At 36.0% G+C, this 19,298-nt stretch overlaps 1 protein-coding gene across 1 annotated transcript in view; it reads right to left on the bottom strand.

Annotated features, from left to right (window-relative positions):
- The window catches only part of LOC110452240 (26S proteasome non-ATPase regulatory subunit 1-like), a 244,652-nt gene that overhangs the window by 215,922 nt on the left and 9,432 nt on the right, over positions 1-19,298 (bottom strand). The window contains exons 12-21 of the mRNA XM_021500619.1: positions 18,418-18,555; positions 16,482-16,570; positions 16,079-16,157; positions 14,604-14,703; positions 13,729-13,802; positions 13,204-13,264; positions 12,819-12,869; positions 12,311-12,387; positions 10,928-11,143; positions 969-1,033 (exon numbers count right to left, since the gene is read on the bottom strand). Coding sequence (XP_021356294.1) covers positions 969-1,033; positions 10,928-11,143; positions 12,311-12,387; positions 12,819-12,869; positions 13,204-13,264; positions 13,729-13,802; positions 14,604-14,703; positions 16,079-16,157; positions 16,482-16,570; positions 18,418-18,555 — 950 coding nt within the window. The remainder of the gene's footprint in view (positions 1-968; positions 1,034-10,927; positions 11,144-12,310; positions 12,388-12,818; positions 12,870-13,203; positions 13,265-13,728; positions 13,803-14,603; positions 14,704-16,078; positions 16,158-16,481; positions 16,571-18,417; positions 18,556-19,298) is intronic.

Here is a 19,298-nt window from a genome sequence, read left to right as displayed (position 1 = left end):
CAATCAGGGAACTCACTCATCACATCAAAGGCAGGTATGAGACTCTCAATGGAGTCTAATTGACTCAAGAAAGAGCCAATCAGGGAACTCACTCATCACATCAAAGGCAGGTATGAGACTCTCAATGGAGTCTAATTGACTCAAGAAAGAGTCAATCAGGGAACTCACTCATCACATCAAAGGCAGGTATGAGACTCGCTATGGAGTCTAATTGACTCAAGAAAGAGCCAATCAGGGAACTCACTCATCACATCAAAGGCAGGTATGAGACTCTCTATGGAGTCTATTTGACTAAAGAAAGAGTCAATCAGGGAACTCACTCATCTCATCAAAGGAAAGTATTAGACTATCAATGGAGTAAGACTTTCATATCACAGCCCCACTCACTGGAGATTCAATAGGGATTCAGTATCACACTCTCAATTAGAAAAGTCAATCAAGAGACTCATCACATCACAGCCAGTTATCAAACTTTCAATTGAGTCTGTTAGACTCTCAGAAGAGTCAGAAAACTAGAAAACTCACCACATCACAACCTGTTATCAGACTCAATTGAGTCCATTAAACTCACTGAAAAGTCAATCAGAAAACTTACCACACCAAAACCAGTTATCAGACCACCAAATGAGTTTGCTTTATTCCCAGGAGTCAAATTGGGTGACTATCAATTCAGTCTGTTAAAGACTCAGCATGGAACTTAACTCATTCACCACCGAAATTTCATAAAGAACCATTCAACCTTTGAGTTGGAAGAGTTCAAATGTGTCTTCAGGGGTGAATGAGTTCGGCAAAGTTAGCATTCTGTTAATGGAGACTGTGGACTCTCAACGAGTCTCAGCAGAGACAGACGATTGACTGTACGGAGACTGTCAGTGGACTGGCAGTGTACCCAGGAAGTCTCTGTAGAGTCAGAGTCTGTTAGAAGTCACAACAGTTCTGACCATTGACATAACATGAAAAACACTGACCTGAACAGCAGGAATCCAAGGGAGGTCACCGCTACTCTTCTTACATCATCGTTTACGTCACTGACCTAGAAAACAACAGGTAATTAGAGATAGCTGGAGAACAGCTGAAACCATAATAAGGCAATTGCATTCTGAAAGCCAATTACTTCCATCACAGATACATAAAATATTTTCTTCCCTGCATTATTTTCATGATATTTTTGATTGAAACAGACTTGATATCAATTAGGTGTGTTTTCAGATGTTTTCAAAGCAGCAAACTCTGTATTAAGCAGTCAATAAACACGCATTGGATACCTAATTTACTTCAGAAGCGTCTTCAGGCCAAAAATGCACGCAACCTGGTTCTACTTTAATCAATTTAAAAAAAAAAAAAATCTTATTACTCAAACTTCACATTTTGACATGACTTTGCACAAGTTACTGTATACACCCGGAATTTTTCGCCCCGTTAACCTTTTGCCCATCGCCGATAAAATCCATTTTGCCCAGTTTCGTTTCGCCCTTAACATTTAATCACTACGTTTATAATGTTGTTTACTAATGTTTGCTGTAATGATAAGTTTGCCGAGGGCAAAACAAGGAGAAAAATTAAACTGCAACTAAAATTTCCCAGCATACAGTATTACCTCACCTTAAACCAGTTACTAAGTCTTGCTCAGCACCAATAACAACCACATTTAGCACACTTTACTGTCTCTATTAGCACCATTTACAGGCTCAACAGCACCATTTACCAACACACTTAGCATACATTATGACTTCATTTAGCACCAGATACCACTAGCACTGCACTTACAGGGATAATCCTGGAGGGGGTATGCATGGGGCCATTGACCCCTCAAAACTGAAATTAACCCCCCCCCCCCATGTTCTAATTTTCTATTAATTTTACATAGAATGGCCCCTCATAATTTTGATATTGACTAAAAATTGCTGAAAATGACCCACTGCTCTCAAATTCCAGGATTTCCCCTGCACTTATCAACCATACTTACCCCCAGTTATCACTGACTTAGCACACAAACTTAGCACCAGTTATTTCTCCATCAGTAACAATCCCACTTAGCATCGCCGTTTTATAAAGTTCACATATAAACTTTCTGCGGTCAAAATAAGGTCAATTTTATTATCAAAAGAGTTAATTGATAGAAGTTGTTCTACAGACTTCATTTCTTTTCCGATTGTCACAAAACTTCAAAAACATGTTCACAGTCATCACCTATTGTATGAGCTTGCGTTTCGTCCTTCCGAGGTTAAAAAATAGTTAAATGTTACTATAAAAATTAGTTCAATGTTACTATGAAAATTAGTTCAATGTTACTATAAATAGAGTTTGATAGAATTTTGAACGTCATCACTCTTCAGGCTTCATTTCTTTTCCAATTGTCACGAAACTTCACATACATGTTCACAAGCATCACCTCTTGAATAAGTTCGTGTATAAATCTTCTGTGGGCAAAATAAGGTCACTATTACTATAAATAGAGTTTGATAGAAGTTGGTCTACAGACTTCATTTCTTTTCCAATCATCACAAATCTTCACAAACATTTTCACAATCACCTCATGTAAGAGCTTGTGTTTTGACCTTCTGAGATAAAAAAATGTTTAGGTCAATGTTACTTTTAAATAGAGATTGATAGAAATTGCTCTATAATCGTAACGAAACTCTGCACACATGTTCACACACACCTCCCCTTGTTTGTGTTTCGACCTTCTGAGGTAAAAGAAACTTCACATTTCTTATAACTTTGAAGTCCGAGGGTATTCGTATCATCTGTGGTGCCTTGTTTGTTTTAGTGTTTCCTTTCTAAGACTCCATGGTAAACCTCTTTATACTGCCAGCCTTGTTTTTCATCAAAGATGGCAGTATAACAAGGTTAAATCCAAGTTTAAAATATACTTCATAAAACATTCAAACATAATATAAGATTGGCTGCACGGGGAAAAGCAGTCACTTATAATTTCAGCCTTTATTTCTGTTTTTATCAAAACAAAAAAAATTAAAATGATGAATATGTAAATATTTTAATATATCCAGTCTTGATAGCACATCTATGAAGTTTAGTAATCATAAGTTACAAGCTGGACAAGATGTTAACAGACAGACATACATACAAAAAGACAGACGGATGACAAAATCATTGACTATATCCCTCTATTTATGTATGTTAAGACTTTAAAAGGTCAGTCAATACCACTTTTTTTTAATTTGCTGTCCCTGCATGTAGGCAGTCAACACCCCTTTTAGATAGAGAATCATGTGAGCTTACATAAACCTATCAACTTTTGTCTATAATAAGGACAAAGTCCTGTCAGTGGTCAACCTTGATAAATAGTAGAAGGACATTAAAGAAGGTATTGGTCAATCATCATCAAAGCATTGGTGGTCACAATCTAATCACTTAGTTATACACGAGAAAATCCACTCCACTCCGATACAAGAGGTCCCTATGGCTCTCCAGAAACAATCACGGTGTCGCAATCTGATCACCACGTGTCAGAGTTATTAGGATATGCACTGCTTACATAGTTCTCCTTCACTCTCTACGGACAGACAATCCTTGAGTAGAAAAGGTCAGAACTGTCCGGCAGATGAATGTTATAAACATCAGACCTAGTGAGCTTGAGGTAAGTGAGTACCTGGGGACTAACTTGTGGATTGTAATTGGTTTAAACAGTACCAGAATATACTCGCCAATCTCACATCATTGGGGTGATGCTTAAGTACAAAAACACTGACACCGGTACAGAAACCTGATGATTCCCAAAGTACATTTCAACTATAAATTATACACTAAATCAATAACTCTACAATCCCCATACAAAAACACACTAACTACTATCACAAACCTCAAATAGCCAATACAGACAGGTTCTACAGTACAAATAAATCAATGTCACTATAGACAGGTTCTATAGTACATGTACAGAGATCTCATTTATAGACAGGTTCTACAGTACATGTATATACATGTCATTAAAGACAGGTTCTACAGTAGGTACATATATGTCACTAAAGACAGGTTCTTCAGTACAGGTATATAGATGTCACTATAGACAGGTTCTATATTACAGGTATATATGTGTCACTAAAGAGAGGTTCTACAGTACATGTATAAATGTCACTAAAGACAGGTTATACAGTACCGAGGTATATCAATGTCACTATAGACAGGTTCTACAGTACATGTATGTCACTATAGACAGGTTATACAGTACATTTGCATGTTAATATAGACAGGTTCTATAGTACTTGTATATAGATGTCATTATAGACAGGTTATATAGTGCAGGTAGTACATATATGTCACTATAGACAGGTTATACAGTACATGTATACAGAAGTCACTATAGACAGGTTATATAGTACAGGTACATAGATGTCACTATAGACAGGTTCTATAGTACAGGTACATATATGCCACTATAGACAGGTTCTACAGTACATGTATATAGATGTCAATATAGACATGATCTACAGTACCGGTATATAGATGTCACTATAGACAGGTTCTAGAGTACAGGTGCATAGAAGTCACTATAGACAGGTTCTACAGTTCAGGTATATAGATGTCACTATAGACAGGTTCTATATTACAGGTATATATGTGTCATTATAGACAGGTTCTACAGTACAGGCACATATATATCACTATAGACAGGTTCTACACAGTACAGGTAGATATGTCATTATAGACAGGTTCTACAGTACATGTACATAGATGTCACCATAGACAGGTTATACAGTACATTTGCATATGTCAATATAGACAGGTTCTATAGTACTTGTATATAGATGTCATTATAGACAGGTTATATAGTGCAGGTAGTACATATATGTCACTATAGACAGGTTCTACAGTACATATATAGATGTCACTGTAGACAGGTTCTACAGTACATGCACACATATATATATATATATCACTATAGACAGGTTCTACAGTACAGGTATATATGCCACTATAGACAGGTTCTACAGTACATGTTTATAGATGTCAATATAGACATGATCTACAGTACAGGTATATAGATGTCACTTAAGACAGGTTCTACAGTACAGGTACATAGAAGTCACTTTAGACAGGTTCTACAGTTCAGGTATATATGCCACTATAGACAGGTTCTACAGTACATGTATATAGATGTCAATATAGACATGATCTACAGTACAGGTATATAGATGTCACTTAAGACAGGTTCTACAGTTCAGGTATATAGATGTCACTATAGACAGGTTCTACAGTACAGGCACATATATATATCACTATAGACAGGTTCTACAGTACAGGTATATATGCCACTATAGACAGGTTCTACAGTACAGGTACATAGATGTCCCTATAGACAGGTTATACAGTACAGGTACATAGATGTCACTATAGACAGGTTATATAGTGCAAGTACATAGATGTCACTATAGACAGGTTATACAGTACATGTACATAGATGTCACTATAGACAGGTTAAACAGTGCAGGTACATAGATGTCACTATAGACAGGTTATACAGTACAGGTACATAGATATCACTATAGACAGGTTATAAGTACATGTACATAGATGTCACTATAGACAGGTTACACAGTACATGTACATAGATGTCACTATAGACAGGTTATACAGTACAGGTACATAGATGTCTGAGACAGGTTTTAATTTTGGTTCCTTTCCAAGTTGAGTGGTTTGGTAATTATTTCCAATCACTATGATATAGAGTAACAGATGTATTTCAGTGAGGATTGGTTATGATACCAGACGAGAGGGTTGGCGAGACGGTTAGCGAGCGGTTATGATAGAGAGCAGGCTGATGCCACACAGAATTAATATCAAACATGATCTACCGTTTGATCATAGGAGTTAAGGACACCATTCATTCTGATAGAATTGGTAAATATTAGGAGTATGATGTCTAAATTGCTGAGTGTAATCTCAGAAATGTGTCCGCCTCTCACAACACATTATCACAAATACAGAACATAGATCCTAGTTCCTACACCTGGACAAGACTATCAAAACGAAAGAGTTCACGAAAGTTTAAGTCACAACCTACGTCAATTGGTGTAAATTGGTGGTGTAAATGACTGTTTTAAAAGTTCAGGCTCGTGATGGACTGCATTATCACCGGCCCGTACATAGAGTAGCAATGAAATCAGAACAAGAACGACAGATGATAACAATACAGGAGTGATGTTATTGCCTATAACAACAATGTACCATATTTGTATAATCTAAATTAGTGTAGAACAAATGTCTGAAGCAATATTGCGGGTTTGACCTTTGACCTTCTGACCTTTAACCCAATCATAAGATCAAGGAATCGTATGAAGTCTCAGCAAGCACATGTACAGGAAGTCAAACGGATTACATCTAAATAGGATGCTTCTCGTAAATATAGCATTCTATATAAACAAACGATTGCAGAGGTTCATAGCTCTGTTAGGAATTTGAAGAACTACACGCAAAGCATATATATGCATAATTATAAGAACTTGTGAAAGTTTTCTTCAATAGGTTTCATCAGTTTGGAAATATATAGTGTCAAAGTTTGTCCCTTTGTCAAGCTATGACTGAGTGACAGTATTGTTGACTTGTGAAAGTTGCTTGAAAGATTCAAGAATGATTATCGTTAGGAGATAATGTGAACCAAGAAGGATTGTGAAACAAAAAAAGTTTTCCTTAGCTAATGTGAATCAAGAAATATCTAATTTTCTATAGATAATGTGAAACAAGAAAGATTTTCATTAGCTAATATGTGAATCGGTAGGTTGCTTGGTTTACGGGTTTATCGCCTACATGATTCCACCCATGTGGGTTTCGTCTCACTGATGGAGGTCGGTGTTGTGTCGTTGGGGTGGGGAGGAGTCGCCTATACTATATCCTATCCTTAGTTTCCTTAGATTTTTAATGAAATTTTGGGAGACGACACCTTGGTCCGAAATGGTTGGTAGGTGTGTCACGCCAGTTGCTGCAACTTTGTCGGTTGTTCCTTACTAGTGTTTTTGTATCGTGGGAGGGTGATCAAAAGGGTCAAAAAGGCTTATAACAATAATCCAGATAAAAATTATAAAAAAAAATCAAAATTATTATCTTTATATACCCTGGTACTGTGACTCAAGAAATATCTTTAGATAATGTGTATCAAGATGAAAACATCTTTACACGATAATGTATACATTATCTACAACATATTCAGTTGACTGTAAAACAGTTCCTGTAAGTATTCATTTTAGTGTAATTCAAAAGACTAATCACTAATAAATGAAATTTCCCAAAACAAGAATAACTGCATACCATGTCTTGAAAACTTATCTTCTTTTTATAGTTTAATTCTCAATTCATTCATCTGGCGAAATAATGTGAACCCTCTCAATATCAGTGAAATAAAGTTTATTCCTGTTACTGGTATTGTTACAATTCAACAACCAATTCCCAACCCCCCCACCCCCACATACTCAAAAACAAATCAACCTTAAGACTTTCTAATTTTCTAAATTCATGTTGTTATTGAATTCACTTTCATTTCCTTTTCCGACACTTTTAAAGTTCAAATTTGAGCAAAAGCATTTTTTTTTTTAAACTTTTTTCATTAATGAAATTAGAAATATTGTCACAAAAATCAATACCTTGGCTAATACAAAATGTAACTACAATGGGAAACTTTGTCGAGAAAACATCAGTGTAACATTAATTTGTCTGAGAAGTTGTAGCCTATAATTTCACTTGTTCAAACCTTAATTACTTTCTTTTAATTATATTACGAAACACTCATCACATTTTTTTTCCCTACTTCATTAGCAAGTTTTGAAAATTAATTTGAATTTGTGTGACACAGTTCTCACTGTAAAGGAACTAATAAGATGAAGTCAAAGTGCCTTCCTCACCTAGTAACACGTAGACCTGAAGGAATTTGTTTATACTGAGTATCATAGACTTAGCATTAAAACGCTTCTGTTACACTGTGTTAATCTCATTGCTCTGTAAAACTAAAACTTTGAACAACCTAACTATTGTTCAAATTACTGCAAAGATGTTAAATTTCGCAATTTTGTGTCCGAAACTTATTCGCACGGGTTTGAATTCGCGAATCACAATTTCTGTATGTCTATTTCGGAAAACCTGGCAAAGATCTGTTAGCTTTTATATATATAGTATACTTCTTTCAAAACGTGTTTTGACCTAGAAGCCTCAGCTCAACTGATATCACGGACGTGTGAAGCGTGGATGTTATAGCGACAACCTCAAAATATTCACGAGGGTTTTAATTTCGCGAATTTTGATGTAAAATTAAAAGCCTCGTGAATATTAGCAACTGCATAATAATTATCAACTATCCAACTGATAAGCATATATCGATGTAAACTTCTATGATTTTATATTCAAAGATCCTGTCCTGCACTATGCTTTTTTCAAATATATAGCAACATCCCCTTAATTTCCGTTCGAGTATAACTATAGCACAGTTGGGCCCTGACACATCCATTGACCAGGTAGCTCAATCCGTTGGAGTGATAGTATAACAATCTGAAGTCCAGGATTTGAATCTCGGTCTAGCTTCTATGATAGATTATCAAAGCTACTGTCATGTCGGGGAAAAAACGGTCCCCAACACTTAAAGTTACAGTTTCTGACAGTAGTACGGGATTCCTTAATTACTGCTGATGTGATATATGTATCAGATAAAGTAATTAGTGAGTGCAGACTTAAATAAAGAATTGTCCTTTTGTTTGTCAAATCCAATACAGTAACACAAAATGTGTTCAGTCAAATATTCTTTTAACGATCTCTTATTCACCAAGCTAATTTTTTTCTGCATGCTTTTAAATCTAATTTTTTTCTGCATGCTTTTAAGGCTATTTTTTTTCTGTATGCTTTTAAGGCTATTTTTTTCTGCATGCTTTTAAGGCTATTTTTTTTCTGCATGCTTTTAAGGCTAATTTTTTTCTGCATGCTTTTAAAACTGAATATCAAAATCGACAAATTGCATCCAATGGAATGTATGAACTTTTGTAGCATCAAGTAATATAAGTTACCTCATTTGTAACCTCGACAAATGTTTGCGGTCATTATATTTAGGGGCAGCAAAATTCAGAACAGAAATTCTGACTATTATATTAATGGAAACACTAGTTTAGAGCCGATACTGTATCATTCAGCTCTCACTTTCTGCATTTCAAGACAGTTAGGTTTGTAGTATTCCTTGACTAGAAACATTTGCTGCTGAATTTGCAACCTTACACCAATCAATACCCCTGCCACCAATATAGCCCTGTATATAGTAGACTGGAAATAACGAACTGCTAGTTTTATGTTTCCTACACGTTCCTCATAGATATGATTTTAAGTAGTCTGACCTTCAAAGTCCCTACAAGTTGTCCAAGATAGACAACCCCAAACTCTATAAACTGATCCTCTGAAGAACAGCATCATTTGATCATGATTAGTTTCTAAAACTCATGGGTCATTTTTATTAGCTTGTTCAAAGGGGTTTGGGCATTTTGGAAGCGAGACCCTGGGAGGAAATTATGAAAAATAAATTTCATTTACATCAGAACTTTTTTTAGGAAATTTGGATGATGATTATATTATATCAATAATAATACCCATGTTGTCATAAATGTAAGCTTAAATTAAAGTTAAACATAAACGGTCTAATTTCAAGATTTCAGAATTATTATATGAAGTGATTATCTAATTATCTGTCGCACCAAGATTCTAGTCATAGTAACAGTGACCCTGGTCCTGACCGCAGAAATTTGGAAACACAAACTTGTACGAGGGATGTAGTTTGTGTTATGTGATGTTTGTTAAATATCAGAATAAGAATTTAAGACTTTAGAAGTTGTTTTAAAGAAGATGGAAACACACACTCATACAAGTATGAATGTTAAAGAACATGTATGTAAAGCTTCATGACAATCAGATAAGAAGTCAACAACGCAAAACTTGTAATTATAGCAGTGATGACCTTGTTTTTTACCTCAATGTCTAAAACACAAAACTTGTAATTATAGTAGTGATGACCTTGTTTTTTACCTCAATGTCTAAAACACAAAACTTGTAATTATAGTAGTGATGACCTTGTTTTTTACCTCAATGTCTAAAACACAAAACTTGTAATTATAGTAGTGATGACCTTGTTTTTTACCTCAATGTCTAAAACACAAAACTTGTAATTATAGTAGTGATGACCTTGTTTTTTACCTCAATGTCTAAAACACAAAACTTGTACGTGACATGATACTTGTAAACACATGCAGTGCCAAGACAGTGGGATAGGTATGAAGATCAATATTTCAACAAACCTTTTTTACAGTAAGAGTGATCTTGTTTTGTACCCAGGAGGGTTGAAATGTGAACTCGTACAAGTGACGTTGCTTGTGCACATACATATGAATTTTTCAGATAAGAAATGAAGTATTTGTCTCCTGGATAACCAAACTCCTCGATAGTGAAGCCGACGTTAAACCACTCAAACAAACAACGAATGCAGTCTATAGAGAGATGACATCTTCATGATCAGGCCCCCATACATGTGTATGCATGAGCAGATCTCTTTACCCTCGACAGCTTATCATCAGGGTATAATCAACAGAAATACAGTTCTGCTCAATTTTATTTAGTTCAGTAACAACAATTACTCTGATTTACATTCAGCCAAAAAAAATGAATATTTTAATCTATGAGCTAAAATAACTTCTTTTAAAAACTTTTGATTTTTCAATTCAAGCTGTTCTTTTCCCCCTTTTTAATTAAGATTTGGTACTGAACTGTGTGCTATGACCCCATACTGGGCAGTATATTTAGACTAGGTTCTCGGGCAATATGATGTATCTGTTTTCAGTTCACTCATTCACCCCTACACATTTAAATTGGACTTGTCCAGTCGTTGATTTGGTAAGGTTCAAATGTGACTTTAGGGGTGAATGGTTAAGTTCCTGAGAGATGTACTTACTGCCACATGTAGGAGCCTCCTGATGGCCTGGTTGTTAGCCGAGCCACAATACGCCATAGCAATGGTAAACATGCCGGACCATCTGAGGATGGGGTCCTTGTCCCGACACAGACTTTCAATGAGAGTGTCAGCCTCCTCAAGTCGACCGTACATCGTCAGAGAGATCCCCACGGCAAGGCCACGCAGGATCTTCTCGTGTTGTGTCTCCTTGGCGTACTGTAAAATACACAAGGTTCGTTAAGGTTACGTAAGTTTGATGTTTAATAATCACAAATAGTGACACTAAACTGTTGTCCGAATTATTTCATTTCAACAAGAACAAAATTCTCTAACTGAAATTATTTTACACTCAGTTTCTCAGCAAAAGCAATAGAGAGTATTTGTCTGGATAATCAGGAAGGTTGATGTCTGGACAAATGAGGGTCAGAATCGGGACAATAGAGAATTGACCTCTCGACAAGTGAGGGTCAGAATCTAGACAATAGAGAAGGTTGGTGTCTGGACAAATGAGGGTCAGAATCTGGATAAAAGAGAAGATAAGTATCTTTGCAATTAACAGGGTTGGTGTCTGGTGGCCAGAGTGGTTAAGAGTTGGAACAAGATGCTCAGTGTTGGGACAATAGAGAAGACAACTATCTGGGCAATATACAGGGCTGGTGTCTGGTGGTCAGAGAGATTTAGAGTTGGGACAAGATGGTCAGTGTTAGGACAATAGAGAAGACAAGTATCTGTGCAATATACAGGGCTGGTGTCTGGTGGCCAGAGAGATTTAGAGTTGGGACAAGATGGTCAGTGTTAGGACAATAGATATGGTCAGTGTCTGGACAATAGAGAAGATAAGTATCTTGGCAATATACTGGGTTGGTGTCTGGACACCAGAGGGGTTCAGAGTTGGGACAAGATGCTCAGTGTTAGGACAATAGATACAGCTAGTATCTGGACTATTGATATTGTCTGGACAATAGACACACATTAGATTGTGTTCTGTTATATACCCTAGTGATGAATTAGTTACAAACAGGTGATAACATGTATCTATATTATATTTATAACCATCACTATTTGTTTCTCAGTGATCTTTTAAACATTAATGTCATACACTACACTCATACATTCACATTAATCGCTTTAATGAACAGTGCTACACACAGCTATTACTTCCTAAATGATTACACAGTTTTTTTTTAGAGGTACATCTAAATATAAATGAGAGCAAACACTTAAGAGACTTAACAGCCGTACTGTTTACACTAGTGTATTGAGTGCTAATTATATCTTCATGATTTGTCTCCGTTTGATTGAGACAGGGTCAATATTTACTGCAGAATATGACTGGTGTGTAAACCCTTGGTTGACATTGGGATATGACCTTGACCTACTTACCGAGACCATGTCCCCGATGGCGGTGGCCGACTTTGTTCCCAGCATCACCAGACCCATGGCAAGACCAGCCGCCTCACCTGGGTAAATACAGACGTCTTACTATTGACCACATGTTCAGTTTAACAAGCAAAATCAATAAAATGTATTAAATATACATTTCAAACCCAATATACACATTTAACAAAGTTTGACTGTGATCACTAGAAAAATAACATCTCTTCAGTTGAGTATAGATCTGTCAAATGTCTAAAAAGCATAAATCTTTAACTACAGTAAAACCTTGTCATACTGCCACCATCTGTCGTGCACATTTCGATGTTAACCCTTTCACCCCCATGTAACTTTTGTAGACTCTACCATGCATTGATTTGGATGAGTCCATTATGGTCTACAGTGGTGAAAGGGTTTAGTACTTTGGTGATGAATCAAGTCAGACATATACAGGTACTTCATGCAAAAGAGAGCATGAAATATGTTGACAGTAAATGAAGAGGCAACTTCTACATACCTGTTACAGCATCATCTTGGTATAAGTTAAATTTAAGTTGTTCATAAACATCTGAAATGAACAAAACATCTTTATATATTACAGTCACAGGTGTTTTTATCATAACAGCATTAAGTCCATCCCTATCTTTAGTTTTAGTTGTGTCTGAACAATCAAAAGCATGGTTTTCCATGATTTACACAATAAAGACTATTTTATTAATTTTATTAATTTATTATTTTTTATTCTTCCGTCTACGAATGCTAAAAGCTTTAATATAAACCTAGATGGTAACAAACTTTTAACTTGTAAGGCAGAGAGTGTTTGTCTGACCACTTAGCGTAATTCGAACAGGACAGACATTATTTATCTAATTTTGTTCAATCTGACCGGAGGTTTACCGTACCTTGTCTAGCTGTTCCCATAGCAGCCAATCCGACACCTAAACAGCCTCCATGTCTCACCATCTGTAAAAATATAGTATGAACATTACTCAAGTCACTTAGGTTTTATGAGTGATTAAAACCTACATCTGTCGCAGAAGATTTCTTTTACCTGACTAGTGTGTGTCAACAGAAAAATACAGTGAGTAACTTATATCTGATATAAACCTTGTTATACTGCCAGGATTTGTCAAGAGAACTGTTGGCGTTATAAAGGGGTTTGGCAATAAACCGAGGGAAATATATTGCGGAATTCTTAAGAAAACGAGAGAAAAGATATTGAAAATGTTGGCGTTAAACCAGGTTGCAAATGAAACGAAGGGCATTATATCGAAGTTTTACTTTTACTGTAATTAATAAAACGAATGTATATTTCAGTATATTTTAGTGGATATTTATGTTCCATGTCTTGAAATAAAATGTCTTTTAATTATGTATAAATATAATGATGAGATAATGTTACGCTACGTAAAGAAAACATAACTTACATCTGTTGATGCATCTTTCAGCTGATTTAATAAATAATCTGTAATCTCTCCTCCATGGTTTGCATGTATCAAACCTGAAACGCACAATAAATGGCTGTCAGATTAGGAACCAGTTAAACTAAGAAATCATACCTAAATCATTGTTTAAAGTTTCAAAAAGAGTAATTTTCAGAATATCAAAACATTAGTTTGTTTTCTTTCCTTCAGAATTTCATTTTAAAGCTTTCACACATACAATTCATGAATTGGTGGAAATAGGCAAAATGAATCAAGCTTTTTATATGTAGTATGATAACCACATATCATATCAAACTACAACCACAAGCATTCTGATCTCTTATTCAATTTCAATGGAACAATCTCTTATTCAATGGAACAATCTCTTATTCAATGGAACAATCTCTTATTCAATTTCAATGGAACATTCTCTTATTCAATTTCAATGGAACAATCTCTTATTCAATTTCAATGGAACAATCTCTTATTCAATGTCAATGGAACAAAGACTTTGACTTTGAATTTCTAAAGAAAGGAATGATAATAACATATAAAGTTCTTCTTCAAACTGGATTGTTATACAAAGAGAGAGTAAGGATACACATTTAAGGTCTTTCTAGATCTTTTTATAATGAAAATAAACCCAGCGAAACCAACTGGCTGAGAAAAGAAAATTCACATATTAACAAATAAATCCCATAAAATTGGGTCTTATAATCAATCAATCCTTTGCACAGCTTTCAACTTATGCTGAAAGTCTTTTAAATAGTTTTACTCATTTACCCCTTCATATTTGAACTGGACTTGCCCAGTCTTTGATTTGGTAAGGTTCAAATGTGACTTTAGGGGTGAATGGTTTAACACCAAGAGTTGTATACCTAAAGCATATAAACCGCCTCCTTCAGAGTAGGCTGATCCTGGCCCAGAATCTTTAGGTAAATATGTTGACATTAAATTTAGTGCTTCCTTCTCATGACCCTGAAAAAAACAAAAATAAAATGTTTAATACAAAGTATTGAAATTAATCCTTTAAATTTGTATTGTAAATCAATAAATATACATCTTGTAACTTCAATCAGCTACACTGACTTCAGTTTGATTAGGGGATGGTACTTTATACCTACAATAAATTGATGAATAGTTTTCTTTAGATTACAATCCACATAAAATTGATGATTCAATCACATTTCACAACATTTTTACTAAGATTTAGTACTACAACTGTACTGCCCAGAAAGAAAACGTTTAAAAATTCTACAAGCTAAGCCTATACATATTTCATAATGAATATGGAGTAATTTCTGTAGCCTTGACATAAATCTACAAGCCCCGGGGGACGGGTTTGTGGAATTGTACCCCTTGTCACTTCCTCACAAAACTCCATTACAGTGATGTATTCTATGTAAACACTATGGTATTTTCATTGTGCGCCTGCCCTGCAGGTAGGGCGTAAGAATTGTACCTGCTGCGCCCAATTGCATGATCGTAAGAGGCGACTAAATTTGGGACCTTATCTCTTCTCTCCTTTCTAAATAACTTTCTTTTTCCTAATGTCTCCCTTGACAATGCCTCACTTTTGGCCATTTGTTGAGCGTTCGCCCCTGTGAGGAAGGCTTTGGGTTCTGTCCCCTGGCCGAGACATACCAAAGTCTTTAAAAATGGCAGTTTCTACTCCTGCTTAACGCTCAGCAAATTAGGAGTGGGACGACTGGTTCGCCCGTTGTCAGTATAATGTGACCGGGTGGGGCGTCCTGCTGGGTGTCTTCGGCAGTATGTTTCAGTGAGGTAGCACTATAAAGTCGGGTTCAGTTCCGCGCTATTACAAGAAGACAAACACGAACATATCGCAGCCTCCCAAAATACACACACATACACTACATGCATGCATCTTGCACACAGGGGAGGCCGTCCTTAAATGACCTTAGCTGTTAATAGGACGTTAAACAAAATCAAACAAACAAAAAAACAATTCATTGTGCGCAAAGGCCATAAATCTAACATCAAATCAACTTAAATTCCCTTCCTCATTTCCTGGTAAGCAGATCTTCAATTTTCATTTTAAACTTGTTGATTTATTATTCAGACCAAAATTATGCAACTCTCTTAGGGATTTTCCTTTCCTGTACTCAAAGACATTTTTGCCTGAAAGATTGGACACAAATCACATATTATAAAATATCAACTACAAGTTTTCAATAAAATCTCAATAAAGCGATTTTGCTTATGACAATTACAGATGTTGAATTTAGAATTATTTACGACAAAAAAAATCAGCATCAGCAGGCAATGTGATTATGTCAGTGATTCAAGTCATGTTAGAAGGTGAAGGGGAGGTAACTTTTGTGATTCTCACCTTGTGTATCGTTCCTAAACTGGCGGTGGCTGAAAATTTGGCCCAATTTGTTGCTCTTGCCAACCATTCCAAATTATCTCTGTAACAAAACAAATATTTAATATTATTTCATTACTTTGTACTGTGGTTAGAAAGGGTAGGGGCTCTGGGCCATCAGTCAACACAAAAATGGCCCATTGAAATTTTGCAATTTTAGGAAATTTGTATGCAATGGCCGAATGGAATTAAAACTTTGCTAAAAATAACCCGAAATTAACTAATTGGCTTCAATGTTTTCCTGTAAACCACTTGTAACAGTAATCAGTGAGTTTTATTTTCCTGGTGTATTTCAATGCTTTATTTATTTATCTATTTCATCTTCCAACTACTGTACAATCCCTATTATTTGTGGGTAGTTACTCACCTGAGAAATTGATCACAGGTTGTTCCACAGTGCATGTATGAGTTAGCAATGACTGTAGCTGTATGGCATACAGAATTACGAACCGCTTCCTGTGAAGATAAATTTAAACATGTATGAGTTAGCAATGACTCTAACTATAATGGAAGCCGAGCTAAAAACAACTTCCTGCAGGGATAATATTAAGCATGTGCAAGCTAGTGATGACTTTGACTGTTTTGCAAGCCATGTTATGAACAGCTTCCTGTGAGGATACATAAAGACCGATGTGACAACCTAAACAAAACCTACTACAATATTTAATTTTCAGTTTTAAGTTTTCATTTCTTCCTATTCATCAACAATGTAGCAAAAGTTTGTAAATAAAAATCTTCTTTTCAAATGTATATAGTACTTTATTAACTTTTTGTTTATAGATATGTTGAAGAAAAAGAAAAAACAAGCCATTCATATTGATATGTCTCGCCTGTGTCCCGCTTTGACCATCAATGCACATATCAGAGAAACTAACTTAAACACAAAAACTTAATGTTGATAGAGATGCTGACAAAGGCAATGGAACACGACAGATAGGCCGCATCCAGCATTTGATGCATGGGTTGAGATGTACTACCCAAGATGCATCTATGGTACGAGTTTGGTTGGTCTAGCACTTATACTTTCAGTGAAATTAAGTTAAATGCAAAAAAATAATGTTGACGCCGCAAGAAAAGCAACACCGAGTCTTGCTTCTGCTACTTCCCGGCGAGACAAAACTATTTGTTTGAACCAATGTTTAATTAAAACAAAACTGAAGAAAAACAGGTCCAGGGTGTTATCCTAATCCTAGACAATGACTGATGTGATTTGTGTACATATTCAGGGTTATCCTGGACCCTGACCAATGTGATTTGTGTACAGATTCAGGGTTATCCTGGACCCTGACCAATGTGATTTGTGTACATATTCAGGGTTATCCTGGACCCTGACCAATGTGATTTGTGTACATATTCAGGGTTATCCTGGACCCTGACCAATGTGATTTGTGTACATATTCAGGGTTATCCTGGACCCTGACCAATGTGATTTGTGTACATATTCAGGGTTATCCTGGACACTGACCAATGTGATTTGTGTACATATTCAGGGTTATCCTGGACCCTGACCAATGTGATTTGTGTACATATTCAGGGTTATCCTGGACACTGACCAATGTGATTTGTGTACATATTCAGGGTTATCCTGGACCCTGACCAATGTGATTTGTGTACAGATTCAGGGTTATCCTGGACACTGACCAATGTGATTTGTGTACATATTCAGGGTTATCCTGGACCCTGACCAATGTGATTTGTGTACAGATTCAGGGTTATCCTGGACACTGACCAATGTGATTTGTGTACATATTCAGGGTTATCCTGGACCCTGACCAATGTGATTTGTGTACAGATTCAGGGTTATCCTGGACACTGACCAATGTGATTTGTGTACATATTCAGGGTTATCCTGGACCCTGACTGATGTGATTTGTGTACAGATTCAGGGTTATCCTGGACACTGACCAATGTGATTTGTGTACATATTCAGGGTTAGCCTGGACACTGACCAATGTGATTTGTGTACATATTCAGGGTTATCCTGGACACTGACCAATGTGATTTGTGTACATATTCAGGGTTATCCTGGACACTGACCAATGTGATTTGTGTACATATTCAGGGTTAGCCTGGATACTGACCAATGTGATTTGTGTGTACATATTCAGGGTTATCCTGAACACTGACCAATGTGATTTGTGTACATATTCAGGGTTATCCTGGACACTGACCAATGTGATTTGTGTACATATTCAGGGTTATCCTGGACACTGACCAATGTGATTTGTGTACATATTCAGGGTTATCCTGGACACTGACCAATGTGGTTTGTGTAAATATTAAGGGTTATCCTGTACACTGACCTTTGTATTTTTCAGTATAAGCATGTCTGTCTTGTTGTTACGGATGAGGAACTGGAGATGGAGGTTGATCGTCACGTCCCCAGACAAGATATTCTTAAGTTTCATCATGTTGTCTTGTACCTTTACTTCAGCCTCACTCTGAAATGACCAAAACAAGCATGGAAATGTATTGCAATTTCATTTTTTTTAATAGACAAATGAGTTTCAAATCTTCCTTTATTTTGGGCAAAAATAGTGATTTCTTCTCTGCATCATACAGATCATTTATTCCAGTTCATACAAGTGAGCATCAATAGTCTCTATACAGTTTTGTATAAGTTAAATGGTACTTTGTGGCTCAGTTCTGTCAAAACTGATAGCAATTTAAGTACGACAGTATACACAGTTAGGGCCTTTGTCTATAGTATACACAGTTAGGGCCTTTGTCTATAGTATACACAGTTAGGGCCTGTGTCTGAAGTATACACAGTTAGGGATGTTGTCTATAGTATACACAGTTAGGGCTGTTGTCTATAGTATACACAGTTAGGGCCTGTGTCTGAAGTATACACAGTTAGGGCCTGTGTCTGAAGTATATATTCAGATGTCCGTTTATTGAACTTTTATTAGTCAAATTTCTCGATGTGTTAAAACTTATGACATTCCACTTAGGAATCAAATTTTTCTTAATCAAATTTTTCGCTGTTTCGAACTTAAACCAATGTCCAGTCGTTAGGAAAACTTTAACAAGAGGCCCATGGGCCTTAACGGTCACCTGATATATTTATACAGAGAGTTGATTTTGTTTTTAACATGAACAGAAATATTATTCAAAGTGACAAAAAACAATAAAACCACCTTACTCAATATCTAGCATACAGATTTCAGACTAAAAAGGATTT

Source organism: Mizuhopecten yessoensis, unplaced genomic scaffold (genome assembly GCF_002113885.1).
Source record: "Mizuhopecten yessoensis strain PY_sf001 unplaced genomic scaffold, ASM211388v2 scaffold6505, whole genome shotgun sequence".
NCBI lineage: Eukaryota > Metazoa > Mollusca > Bivalvia > Pectinida > Pectinidae > Mizuhopecten > Mizuhopecten yessoensis.
Note: the sequence above shows the minus strand (reverse complement) of the source record. Positions and strands in the feature narration are given on the sequence as shown.